At 34.8% G+C, this 14469-nt stretch overlaps 1 protein-coding gene across 1 annotated transcript in view; it reads right to left on the bottom strand.

Moving 5' to 3' along the window:
• Nucleotides 1-1170: 1170 nt before the first annotated feature.
• Nucleotides 1171-14469, bottom strand: part of LOC114051907 (dynein assembly factor 5, axonemal-like) — a 71710-nt gene continuing 58411 nt past the window's right edge. Inside the window, exons 10-13 of the mRNA XM_027874297.1 lie at nucleotides 13721-13871; nucleotides 12448-12604; nucleotides 3254-3448; nucleotides 1171-2209 (exon numbers count right to left, since the gene is read on the bottom strand). Of these exons, the coding sequence (XP_027730098.1) occupies nucleotides 2073-2209; nucleotides 3254-3448; nucleotides 12448-12604; nucleotides 13721-13871 (640 nt within the window). The 3' untranslated portion in view covers nucleotides 1171-2072. The remainder of the gene's footprint in view (nucleotides 2210-3253; nucleotides 3449-12447; nucleotides 12605-13720; nucleotides 13872-14469) is intronic.

A 14469-nucleotide genomic window follows, 5' to 3' on the forward strand; every position in this document is an offset into this window, starting at 1 on the left:
GTTCTGGCAGTTACAGAATAGAATCAATTAGAGAATGGAATGAAATATAAAATACTAAATCAACATTTGATTTTCTCAGCTTAAGACTTTACTCAAATCCCATCTTCTGCTGGAAGTTTCCCCATCCCCCCAGGTACTGGTACCTTCCTTTAGAGACGATTTTTTATCTATTCTGTACATATCTTGTATGTACATGGCTAATTTACATGTTGCCTTTCCCATTAGAATGTCAGCTTCTTGAGGGCAGGGACAATGTTTTTGCCTTTCTTTGTATCCTCAGTACTTAGTTCGACACCTGGTAGACAGTAAACCTTTCATAAATGCTTGCTGACTAAAAGTATCCCAGCTTACAACTTTCAGCATTTTCCCAGGACATAAAATGCCAAATCATCCTAAGGTAAAATTACAATAGAATACTATATTCTTAGTGCAATGACTGCTATAATAAACATGATAATTCCTTTATAAGTGACAGAGTTAAATGTGGGAGGGAGAAAAATGCTACTAAGCAGCTAAAAACAGATTTTCAAAAACTTAATACCAAATAGGAACAAGTCCCTTCTTTCTCCCAGGCTTTTCTTCTGTGTTCAACAAAAATAATTATGGTGTGATAACTTTGATTTTAAGCCTTTGAAAATATGAGATTCAAAATACTACTGTTTTTTAATCACGATGTTCAATAGAGATGATCAGGAATTCGATGATTTGTAGTTAACTGTGCCAAAAAGTTGACATCTGTTCTACTAAGTGAAGGCAACATGAGTGTGGATGCAGTGGAGAGCAGTGGGAAGAATATCAAACGTGGGAGTCATGAGTTCTACTTCGAAAGATGGCTAAGTCGTCAGGCCACTCTCGGCCTTAGCTGACTCATTTACAAAACTGAACACCACTCTTTACCTACAGGTTGCCACAAAGATAACATGAGAAAATGCAGGTGAAATGCTTTGTAAACCTTAAAACACTATGTAATGATAAGTTATTATCATTAAAGTTATGCCTAGATAAGGGATAGAGGGATAGATGGATAAGCTTCAAGTCTTTAAAAAGGAAAAGTGAGAAAAACAGTAGCTTCTAAAAATTTCTGCCAAGTATTAAAAAAAAAATACACATTCATCCAATACTATAAAACAGAAAACTTTAATTACATTTTCAAACATAAAATGCCAAATTTTAAATGATATGTAATCAATTATTGCAAAACAGAAATAAATGTACTACCTTTTCCTTGGGCAAATATAAATTTTGGCCTATAGGGACAATATATACCTGAAAATTTAAGTCTATAAGGCACTTTGGAAAAGGAGGTGCTAAGAAATAATCATTGGGAAACATGTGACAGCTGTAAAAATAAAAGATATGTTTTGTTATTTATTTTATAAGAAAGCAACTAAAATTATATCTGATCCTTTATTTGGATTTCAGCACTGTCAATCTAAATATTAATTTTTCTTCAAGAATGGTGAACTAAATTTTACTTCTGACAATTCTCTGATACAAAAGTATTTTCAAGTCTGTTACCTTATCTCTTAGTTATACCATGCAGAACTCAAGCAATAGATAAAAAATCTTCTTGCTTTTGCTACTTTTAAAAATTATTGGAATAGAAATTAATTATAATTAGAAACCTGGTCACTTTGTATCTAATCAGTATGATACCAGTAACTCACAAATCCATCCAATGTACATTGACATAAAAACAGTGTTGGTTTTATTCTCAGTGTGGATAACTACATAAATTTCAAATTACCCAGAGACAAAAAGACCTGTGAATGAACTATATAAATTAAACATGAGTACAGAATCCATTTAATGGACATTAATACTGCTTTTAAAAATTAAAGAAGTTCACAAGAGAACGTGTTTTCCTAGACTACTGTATATGCAATAAAAAGAGAACTTTTTTTTGCTATATTATTTCTTGCTTTTTCTGGGTTGTTAATTAAAGAAAAACAAAACAACTCTGCTTATAGAATTAAGTACCATCGATTACTGTCCAAAAAAAGGACAAACATTTGATACTACCCTACAATTCCAAGAACTATAATAAATTGACTATTTCCAGAATCTTGCATTTAGAGAATACCTCTAGTTGATTGGATGTGCTGCAAAAGCTGTTCACAATAAACTAGAGATCGGTGTTTGTATTTAACAGCTTCAATTTCTTCCACTAGTAAGTCAGGGAATAGAATGCTTCCTTCCTTTAAAACTCCTATTAAAAAAAAAAAAGGCCGGAAATCATAAATGAACATTTAAAATATTGCCATCTCCTCATTTTGAAATCATTGGCTTCTTATGCAAACATAAGCTGTATATATTTACACTGAAAAGAAAAAAAATTCCAGAATTACTCATTTATTATATCTGTCTAACCTAACAGTGACAGAAAATTTTTATTAAAAAGTCATGACAACCAAACTTCAGGTTGCTGCTAGTCTTAAAATAAAATGAATAAAGCAAGCTGTTGGTAGAGATCTTTTGGCAATAAAGAAATCTGTCTTTCTGATTAGGGAGGTGTAGGATAGGAATGAAGGAAGTATGAGGAGAAGAGGAAGAAAGAGCAGATTTTACCTATTGATATTAATTTGCCTGAATAACTGGGTCATCTTCATTACTGCTAATTGCCCTGGTCTAAGAGCTCCATCAGAAAGCAAAAGACTAAGCACGTACTGATGACATTATTACAGTTTTGTATTCTAATAAAGAAACTGTGACCTAGTGGCTTTTAAATGTCAGAAGGTATTAATGAAAGTCCTTACCTCTTTTGTTTTAATCCAAAAGTGGGTATGTTACTCAGCCACAGACATACATGATTTGAAAAATTACTGTAAAAAAATTAATGCTAATGTCTAACTCAATGTTGCTAATGTTGAGATTCTTTAACACATGTTATTTAAAAGAAGAAACAAGCAATAAGATTAGAAATAGGACAATAAAAAAACAGTCACTGAAAATTTCTAGAACATGAACATTACATTATTTTATTTAAATACTGTATTACTTTAAATCCAGTCATTCAAAAAACTATCTAGACTGATAATCATATATTCAAAATCATTTTCTACATATCACATGGCCTGGGATCACACGAGTGCAGAAGACCTCGACATGAATAAGGCTTTGTCATTTTCATTCTATGGGCCTACTTAACTGATTCTACTAGGAGTGGTGTCTCAATTATCTCATCAGCTGCTTACTGATTTCATTTTAGCAATTGTAGCCGGTCAGGATTATAGTAAACTGAAAAAAACCTTACCTAATACTGCATCCTGAACTGTACTGTCTGGATCATCAAGGTGAACCAACAGCTCTTTGTAAAGATATTGCATATTGCCTTTAAAAAAGGATTTTCCATCATCATCATTTTTGATACACTTAAGCCAGCTAATTAAGGAACTTGTGGCTGCTATTCGTACTTTATTTGAAGTATCATCCAGGCGTTTCAAGAGTTCTAAAAGAAGCAATGAAAAATTTAAAGCAATTATTATTAGAAATCACTATAATGACCTGAAATGAATTAATGCACCTATTTATTTAATATCTATTATGTTAAAGACATTATTAGGTATCATGGAAGACAGAAAAAAAAATACGACCTAGTCTCTGTCATCAAGAAGTTCATAATCTAATTGAGAAGACACAGATATATCATGAAGAGATAACATATGGCAGTAAGCAGTAAATGCTAAACAAGTGGTGTGTGTGTAATATGTATACTATATATATGTAAACACATATATATGTATGAATATATTACACAAATGCAGACACACAAACACATACATATACAATAGGACTCTAACAGTTTGGCTGGAGCTATGGGTGTGAAATCAAATGTAATTAGGTTGACCCCAGACAAGGTAGACAGAATTTGATATGGCACATCACAAGAGGAGTAAGAATTAGGTAGATGCGAGACATATGAAAGCACAAAGCATGCTCACAAATAGTTTGGCTAAGAAGAAGGTTCACATAGGGAATAGTAAGAAACAGGAAAGACAAATGGGCAGAATCCTAGACAGGTTGTGAGGGGACCTGAATTTCATTGACAGCTCTGTTACTAATAACCTGTTACTTTTAGCAAGTCATCCAGTGGATAGCTTCATAGAGTAAATTGAGTAACTGACAAATAATTGTACAAAAAAATTAAAAATTAAAAGTGGTAGGAACCACTTGAAGAATAATTTTTTTAAAATGAAGACACATTATAATTTCAGAGATGACTGAAGACAGTGGGAAAAGAGAATTAAATGTATTTTCAACTTTTAGGGAAATATAATTCTTAGCCTTAGTTTCCTTATCTATAAAATGAAAAGACAACTAAATGAGCTCTAAGATCCATTTCAGCTGAAAAATGTCTAAGGGTTTCATACTCCACTGATCTACCAGGACCAGAATATTCCCTGTGGTATTTAAAAACATTCTTTTATTGATGCTTTTTCTTTTTACATCACAGGCCCTCCAAATAGTGTCTTCTACCTACCTAGCACTAAACATAAGAAAACATTTAGGTAAAAACAAGCAAGAGTGTCAAAGTCTGATAGGATGTGCTACATTCTGCCCTGTAATATTTGCTGGGAAAAGGCGGATATATTTCTGGATATGATCTCTGTGACTAAGATCACCCAATACAAGACTTTGCCTTTCCTTTAGTGTTTTGTTTTTTTTTAATTTACATGAATGTAATTCACTTCCAGACTTTAAATTATACTGTAAAGCATAATCATAACTATTTGGTAATAGTTAAAAAAACAGAAAAGTACATCACTGGAACTGAAAAATTAGAAACAATGTAACTTAACAATTTAATATCTGATATACCCAAGAACATAAATTACTTAAGGAAGATCTGCCCATCTGACAAGAATTGCTGGGAAAACTAGAAAGTAGTTTGGTAAAAATCAGGGTAATAGGATAGACCACAAAAAAATTCAACATTGCTATGTGACCTAAATATTTTTTTCTGTAAACAATATTTTATTTTTTCCAATTACATATAAAGATAGTTTTCAGCATTCATTTTTATAAGATTTTGAGTTTCAAATTTTTCTCTCCCCTTCCCTCCCTTTTCCTCAAGATGGCAAACAATCTTATATAAGTTATACATGTACAATCATGGAAACAGTTCCACATTAATCACATGACCTGAATATTAAAGGTTGAAAATTAGAAAAGTACCAGATTAGACTCTTTCACAACTAGGACTAGGTGAAGAATTCTTAAACAAACAATGGATTTAGAAGTGATTACAAAGAATAAAATAGCTTAGGATTATCTGTGACTGTGAGATCACACTCATGAGACTATGGATTTGAAAGATTTTTTTCTTCTGCATGAAGTCATATGTATCAAACCTATGACCTTGGTGTGCTCAGCATCCTTCTCTAATAACTGACCTAACTGGCCAAGACTAATGGAATGAAGTCTCAGAAAAAAATTCAAAGGCTTATTTGCCCTCTGGTGGCCAGGCACATGAAATCAGCTGTATGTACCTCAGAAGAAAGGTATTTACATAACAGATAACGTATGCTCTCTTGAAAGTCAAAAGCAAAGTAAATTGTTTACCCACTGCTTAAAATAACCTTTGAAATTATACTGCAGTTTTACCTAAAAAACAAAACAAAAAACTATTCTTCAAATGTCAGTAATTCCTAACACTTCTGATTTTAATTTTTTCCTGTCCTAATCCAACCTCAGTCAAGTAGGTTATCTATAAAAATATCCATTAGAAGACTTGGTATTCACTCACAAGTGATCCATTTGTAATGAAAATTATTATTCACTCAGTACAAAATCGATGACATGACAAAGGCACTGAAACGTGCATTTCCCTACTGCCTAAAGTCTTTATTTGTAGTTCAAACATGTCAGTGCATCCATGATCTCATCTAACTGGGTAAATCTCAATCTTGAAGAACAGAGATTGCAGCCCATTTACTCTCCTAACTTATGCTTCTCTTTTCAAAGCTTTCCTATGTATCTTCCAAAGGGGATCCATCCAACATACTGAAGGCTCTCCTCTTAAGTTTAGTTACCAGTACAGTACTGAGGCAATATACATGTTACATGACCAGCCCATCTCCTCTTCTGATCATTTGGCTCCTGGATCTTATCTTTTACACCACATATGCTGTAGTCTACTTACACTCATTAAGCACCTCTCCATTGCTCTTTGAGCAACTTATAATTTTTATTTTTATTCTTTATATATTATAGCTAGAATAATAATAATAGTTAACATTTATATAGTACTCTAAGGTTCTGTAAAACATTTTATATAATTCACAGAACAAAGAAAGACCCTCACAACAACTGTGAGGTATATACTATTATTATCACCTATAAATTATAGAACAGTATATAATATCAAAGGAAGAATACTGGTATTAAAAAGATGGGTTTTTGTTGCAGGGAGTAGCTTGAGATCAGTGAAAATGTTGTACAATTTCCCAAATGTAACTAAATCTGTTTTTTTTTTCTTACTCTTATGCCTGAACCACAAGAAGGATGCAAAGTCAGACAATTTCTGAAGAAAGTAGAATGTGTTGGTCTTCGCCATCACATTCAGAATCAAGTAGGGCCAGCCAACAGCATTCAACAGTAGAGGGGGAGCAGAATGGGACTGAAGCACAAACCCCAATCCAAAATGTGAGGCTGAAGAAATGAGTAAAGAGAAGAAAACAACAAACAATAAGTATTTAGGACTGAGAAGTTAAGAGATGTATACAGAAGAAAAGAGTAACTGCACAAGTCCAAACAAACTCAGTGAAAAAATGTCCTGGCCTTCAGAACTATAAGAGTACCTGGTCGAAATGAAATGAGATACAAAATACAATGTTAATAGAAATGACAACTAGGGAAAAAGAATGACAAGAAGAAGACAATAGTAAGCCTTGCCCAAGAATTGAACTCCCTGAACTTAGAAGGGGACAAACAGAAGCAATGACTCCATGAGACAACATGAAATATTCAAACAAAATCAAAAGGCTGAAAAAAAAAAATGTTCATTGCTCATGGTTAGATTGTGGCATTATAAAAAGTTATCATTTTTATACCACTTAATTTATTTTACTTATTTATTCCCATAGCAATCAAACCAGCAAAGGATTATTTTATATAACTAAAAAAAATAATGAAATTCATCTAGAGGAACAAAATATTAAGGGAAATAATAAAAAAAAAAAGAAAAAGTGGGAAGGGGGCCTAGCAGTACCATAGCAAACCATACTACAGAGTAGTAATTATCAAAACTATTTAGTATAGGTTAAAAAATAGAGAGGTAAATTGCCAGACACTGTGCTAAGTGCTTTACAATTACTATCTCATATATTATATAATTATCATAACACATCACATCCTATCATTACTTTCCTTCATTGTTTTTCACAATAACCCTGAGAGGTAGATGCTGTTATTATGCCCATTTTACAGATGAGGAAACTGAGATGGACAGAGGTTAAATGACTTGCCCAGGGTCACACAGCTAGTAAGGGTCTGAGGCTAGATGGGCTCTAGGTCCAGTGCTGTATCCACTGTGTCACCTAGTTGCCAATATATTAAGTATAGGCCAATATATCACACCATATAAACCAAGATAAGCTTCAAATGGATACCTGACTTAAATATAAAAGGTAATATCATAAACAAATTAAGAGGGCAAGGAACAAATTATAGAAGTTAATGACCAAACAAGCACTAGAAAGGATCACAGAAAATAAGATGGATAATTCTGATTAAAAGTCTCATGTCCAAGTTACATAAAATACTGATTAAGCTTATAATAAGAACCATTCCCCAATAGAAAAATGGTTGAAGCACAGTTTAAAAAAAAAAACAAGCTATAAAAACAGCTATATGAAAAAATGTCCTAAATCACTACTAATTCGGAGAAATGATAACTGATGTTTTACCTCACATCCATCAGATTGATAAAGATGGCAAAAAGGGATAACTGTTGGAGGGGTTTTAGGAAAAGAGACACACTGATGGTGGAGCTGTGAATTAGTGTCCAACGGCAGGGAGCCTGAGACCTTGAGAACACATGTGGTCCTCTAGGTCCTCAAGTATGGCCTTTTGACTGAATCCAAACTTCACAGAACAATTTCCTTTTCCTTTTTTTTTTTTTGCTATTTATTTATTTAACCTTTTGAGTTTTATTTTAGAAATACTTTTTTTAAACATGTTTTTAAAACTTTGGGTTACAAATTTTGTCCCTTCCTCCCTCCCCACTCACCCTCATTGAAAAGGCAAGCAACTCAGTATAGGTTATACATGTGCAGTTATGCAAAACACTTCCATAGTAGTCATGTTGTGAAAAACTAACTCTATTTCCCTTAATCCTATCCCGTCCCCCCCCATTTATTCTATTCTTTCTCTGACCCTGTCCCTCCTCAGAAATGTTTGATTCTGATTACCCCCTTTCCCATTCTGCCCTCCTATCATTCCCCTGCTTTCTTGTCCCCTTCTCCCCCCATTTTCCTATAGGGTAAGACATATTTCCATACCCAATTGAGTGTGTATGTTATTCCCTCCTTAAGCCAAATCCTATGAGAACAAGATTCACTCATTCCCTCTCACCTTCCCCATTTCCCCTCCACTGTAAAAGCCTTTTCTTGTCTGTTTTATGTGAGATAATTTACCCCATTCTACATCTCCCTTTCTCCTTCTCCCAGTATAATCCTCTTTTACCCCTTAAATTTTATTTTCCACATATCATCCCTTCTTCTTCAACTCACCCCTTGCCATCTATCTATCTATCTACATACATATAATTTTTTCCCCTCCCACTACCCTAATACTGACAAAGGACTAATGAGTTACAAATAATCATCTTTCCATTCAGGAATGCAAACAGCTCAACCTTAATAAGTCTCCTATGGTTTCTCTTCCCTGTTTACTTCTTCATGTTCCACTTCAGTCTTGTATTTGAAAGTCAAATTTTCTATTCAGCTCTGCTCTTTTCATCATGAATGTTTGAAAGTCCTCTATTTCACTGAATGACCATTTTTCACCCTGAAGAATTATACTCAGTTTTGCTGGGTAGGTGATTCTTGGTTGTAATCCTATCTCCTTTGCCCTCTGGAATATTATATTCCAGGCCCTCCAGTCCCTTAATGTAGAAGCTGCCAAATCTTGTGTTATCCTGATTGTGTTTCCACAATGCTTGAATTGTTGCCATCTGGCTGCTTGCAATATCTTCTCCTTAACCTGGGAATTCTGGAATTTGGCTACAATATTCCTATGAGTTTTCCTTTGGGGATCTCTTTCAGGAGGTGATTGGTGGATTCTTTCAATTTCTATTCTGCCCTCTGGTTCTAAAACATCAGAGCAGTTTTCCTTGATAATTTCTTGAAAGATGATGTCTAGGCTCTTTTTTTGATCATGGCTTTCAGATAGTCCAATAATTTTTAAATTCTCTCTCCTGGATCTATTTTCCAGGTCAACTGTTTTTCCAATGAGATATTTCACATTGTTTTCTAATTTTTCATTCTTTTGGATTTGTTTTACAGTGCCTTGATTTCTCATAAAGTCACTAGCTTCCAATTGCTCCATTCTGATTTTTAAGGAAATATATTCTTCAGCAAGCTTTTGGACTTCCTTTTCCATATGGCCAATTTTGCTTTTTAGGGCATTCTTCTCCTCACTGGCTTTTTGGACTTCTTTTGCCATTTGGGTTAGGCTATTTTTTAAGGTGTTATTTTCTTCAGTATTTTTTTGGGTCTCCTTTAGCAAGTTGTTGACGTGTTCTTCATGATTTTCTTGCATCACTCAGATTTTCCTCTACTTCTCTTACTTGCTTCTCAAAATCCTTTTTGAGCTCTTCCATGGCCTGGGACCAATTCACATTTTTCTTGGAGGCTTTGGATGCAGGAGCTTTGGCTTTGTTGTCTTCTACTGGTTATATGTTTTGATCTTCTTTGTTACCAAAAAAAAAGATTCTATGGTCTGACACTTCTTGCAAGGTTTGCTCATGATCCCAGCCAATTATTTGAGTTATAAACTCTTCATTAAGGTAGAGGTCTGCTTCCAATGTGGAGAATGTACTGTCCCAAGCTTTAGAGGTTTGTACAGCTGTTTTCAGAGATACTTCCAAGGATCTGTAAATTTTCAGTTATTCCGAGGTGCTATGATCAAGGGCGAGGTGTTTACTCCTTTCTTGACCTGTGCTCTGGTCTATGAGTGATGACAAGCCCTTTTTTTTGTCTTGCAACTGTGAAGAGGATTTCCTCTCCACCACCACAAGTTCCACCATGCCAGCACTCCTCCTTGCCCCAGGACCACCACCCAGAACTGTGACCCAGATCCAAGCATGGGCAAAGCAAGAGAATCCTGCACCAGCAGAGAGATCCCTGTCATCCCCCTCTGATCAGCCACTCAATTCTCCCTCAGTCTGTAGGCCAGAAGCTCAGGAGGCAGCTGCAGCCCTGGGGCTGTGCTCAGGGACTGGAGCTGAGACCACCATACTTCTCTCTCTCATCGCAGATACAGATTTTCCTACTGACCTTCTAAGTTGTCTTTGGCGTTTGTGGGTTGAGAAGTCTGGAAACCGCCACAGCTGCCTGTGATTTAGTCCTCTGAGGTTTGCTGCGGCCTGTGCGCGCATGCCAAACTGTGTTCCTCTCCCAGCCTGGCGCCATATATCTTTCCAATCAACCATCCAGGTTGTCTTGGGCTAGAAATTTGTTTCACTTTGTCTTTTTGTGGGTTCTGCTGCTTTAAAATTTGTTTAGAGCCATTTTTTATAGGTTATTTGGATGTGTTTGGGGGAGAACTCAAGCAAGTCACTGCTTTTACTCTGCCATCTTCTTGGCTCCGCCCTGCAAGAAATCCTCTTAATAAAAGGATCTGTTCTGTAAAACTTGGACTCAGTCAAAAGGCTACACCCAAGGACCCAGAAGGCCACATGTGTCCTCAAGGCTATAGGTTCCCCACCCCTAGCTAGCCATTTCTGGAAAACAATTTGGAACTATGCTCCAGAAGTTACTAAAGCACATACCTTCTGACTCAGTGACACCACTACTGGACCTATTCTATTCCCCAAAGAGATTAAAATAGATAAATAAATAAAAGGACCCATACGTATAAACATTTATAACAGTTCTTTTTGATATAGCAAAGAACTGGAAACTGGGGGGGCGGGTTGCCCATCTACTGGAAAATGCTAAACAAATTATGGTATATGAATGTAAAGGAATTATTACTGCACTGTAAGAAATAATGCAAAGACAATTTGAGAGAAACCTGGGAAAGCTCACATGAACTGATGTAGAATAAAGTAAGCAGAACTAGGAGAATAACTTATAAAGAAAATAAATTTTAAGTTTTGAAAACCTTGACTAGTGCAGTGACCAACCATGATTCTAGGGAAATGATATTATCCACCTCCTGACTGAGAGGTAATGAATTGAAGATGCAGAATAAGGCACACCCTTTCAGATACAACCAAAGTGGGAATTTGTTTTGCTTGACTATGCCTATTGTAAGAACTTTGTTTTTATTTTTGTCCTAAGAAGGGTAGCATGCAAGGGAGAGAGGGAGATAAGGAAAAGCCAAGCAAAACAAAAAATTAAACAAACAAAAAGCCAAAAAGAAAAAAGAAAGGGACATTGAAGCATCTTAAAACACAAACACACACACAGGAAAAAAAAAAAACCAAAACCAACAACAACAGAAAGAAGGCCAGAAAGAATCAAGTAGGATAGTTTTAAAAACTACAGACTGAATCCACTACATATTTAAAAAGAAAAGCAAACTGTGCATAGTAAATACCTGTAATTTCATATATAACTCTCTTTTACTGCTCTCCTACATATATGGAAAAGTCCATTTTATTTGGTGTTAAGTTCAGCAAAAATTTTTTTTTTAAAAGGACAGGATTTAGAAGATGTAGGTGTTGGTCTTAATAGGCTTTTCAACTAACTAGCTATCTGACTATGAGAAAGTATAAGTAATTTAACTTGTTTGACTTTTGAAGCCCTTTACTGGTCCCATCCTGTCTTTTCGGCCTTATTATATATTACTTCTTTTCTTGAATTCTGATACAGTTAACTTGGCTTTCTGTTCTCTTGATCGCATTCTATTTCCCTGCCTTTGCAGGAAAGGACAATCACCTCAGAGAATTCCTAACTTCCTAGAAGACACAACGTAAATACCACCTTTTACACCTGGAATTTCTGAGCTGGGTCAATTGAAAGGGGTCTGTGGATAGATTGCAGGGGGTCCATTGATTTTTTAAAAAAATCTAATTGGGTGGGGCAGCCAGGCGGCACAGTGGATAGAGCTCCAGCCTTGGGTGGGAAGAACATGTTATTGGGAATTATTAGAATTATTAGTAATATTAGACACAAAAAGCATCAATATAACAAAAAATTGGCAACATTTTCATTACAGTTCAATAAAAATATAATCAACTGCAAAATGAGTGTATTTTGGTGGTGAAATAAGTCCTACCAGGATAAATCTTGATAAGTTTATCTGGATCAATTGTGTCAGTACAGGCCTTTAAAAATATGTTAATAATACGGCATGACATTAATCGAGTCATTTTAGAATCTTCTTCCAGTGTATTAATAATTTGAGGCATCAATAATTCTTGTATTTCTATTATCTGTAATTAAATAAGAAAACACAAGAAATAAAAAGATTAACTTCTAATTAAAAATTGGAGCTAATCCTGTTGATAAGAATTTTCTTTCATAAACCTGGCATACAGTATGTGCACTTATGAACATAAAAAGAAACATAGGGTTTTTATGTAAAATTTAAATGAGTACTTGGTCATTTCTGACATTCCCTCCCATCAAGCAAATGTTTACTTAATTTAAAAAGTTATTTTGTTGAATCTATCTAGTTATTGCCCACAGTGCACCATACCCCCTTTCTATAATTAATCATGTAGCATGAAAATGATTCATGACAAGATTATTCAAGAATATATTTTTTCTTCCAATTGGCATTTTAGTCATACTTTGAATTAGAAAGAATTACTTCTTTAGTACACCACAAGATGGTGCTCATGCACTACATGGATATTTTGAAATAACTTTTTTCCCCCTTAGGTGTTCTGTTACTGTTCTGCGGAAGAAGCTATGAACTCAAAACAACAGCAGAAACTTACTATTTTTAATAATTATTTGATTTATTTTTTCAACTAATGCCTGAGTAGAGATATTTTCCCAACAAGACATGTCTAAGATTCCAATTACACCATGGTTAAATTTTTATTACAAAAGCAACCTTTGTCAAAGAGATAAAAAAAATTAGAAAAATAGAGTAATTCTTCTTAAATACCTGTGATTACCAAAATGATTGAGAATATATGTTTATGAGGTAAAATATACTAACCTCGTGAACTTCACTGATTAGGCCTTTTCCATTTCTATATTTTGTTATATCTCTAAAAGTTTTCTCCTTGATCTCAACAGAGCTATAGGCTAACAATTTTTTCCCCTCATTTTTTCCAATCAAAACATTTTTATAATAAGGAAGATCTCTGAACTTAACTACAGATAATTTAGTCAGTTAAAATGTAACAGCTGAGTTTTATGAACTTAATACTTTATAATAAATACTGATATTTTTGTAACCAGAAAATTTTTTATTAACTATATCTGTTCAAAGCTTCTTCCCAGAATTCTTTTACATTTAATATGGCTTGGAAATTATTTTTGGCACTACTCATGTTTTCTTACATATGCTTTACAAATGAATTTGAGAATTGTACCTGTTTTGATGAAAGTATCTCACTGTGAATAAGAGCCCAAAGGCATGATATAGCTGTAGTTCTAATAGCAGCGGCTGTTCTTCCAGCATGCCACTGCAGATTAGGAACCAATATGTCTTTTATCACTGTCTCAAGGTGGCCATGGAACTGCCTAAAACCAAACATTGAGAAAGCAAATAAAGAAGGTAAACAGTTGCTTTATAAAGGAGAAAAAAACCCCCTAATTTCAAAAAACTTATACTCAGCAAAAGAAAAACAGAATAAATGAATAGAATTCTTTTTTTTTTTTTTGGCTACGCAATGAGGTTAAGTGACCTGCCCAGGGTCACACAGTTAGTAAGTGTTATGTGTCTGAGGCGGGATTTCAACTCAGGTCCTTCTGAATCCAGGGCTGGTGCTCTATCCACTACGCCACCTAGTTTTGCCCCAATGAAGAGAATTCTTAAATATCACACTAACCAGATGTAAAGAAAGGAAACTGATCCTACTCCTTTGGTGTCTGCCTACTCTTAGGAAGGATAGGAAGGTTTGCCCATCCACTCATATGCCTAGGACTACTCTTAAAGCCCACTCAAAAGAGGAAGTGGCCAGTGCAAGGAAGGAGCCATAAAACGCAGACTTCTTATTTTGGGGCTGTAGAAGGCCCCAAAAGCCATTTGGCCTGTGGCAACTAAGGAAAGTAGCTTTAATGCAGCAGATGGAATCTAAGCAGGCTCACAGGAAGTTTTCCCCAAGTCTCACTCTCAATA

This window comes from Vombatus ursinus, unplaced genomic scaffold (assembly GCF_900497805.2).
Source record: "Vombatus ursinus unplaced genomic scaffold, bare-nosed wombat genome assembly UNPS02014807.1, whole genome shotgun sequence".
Taxonomy (NCBI): domain Eukaryota; kingdom Metazoa; phylum Chordata; class Mammalia; order Diprotodontia; family Vombatidae; genus Vombatus; species Vombatus ursinus.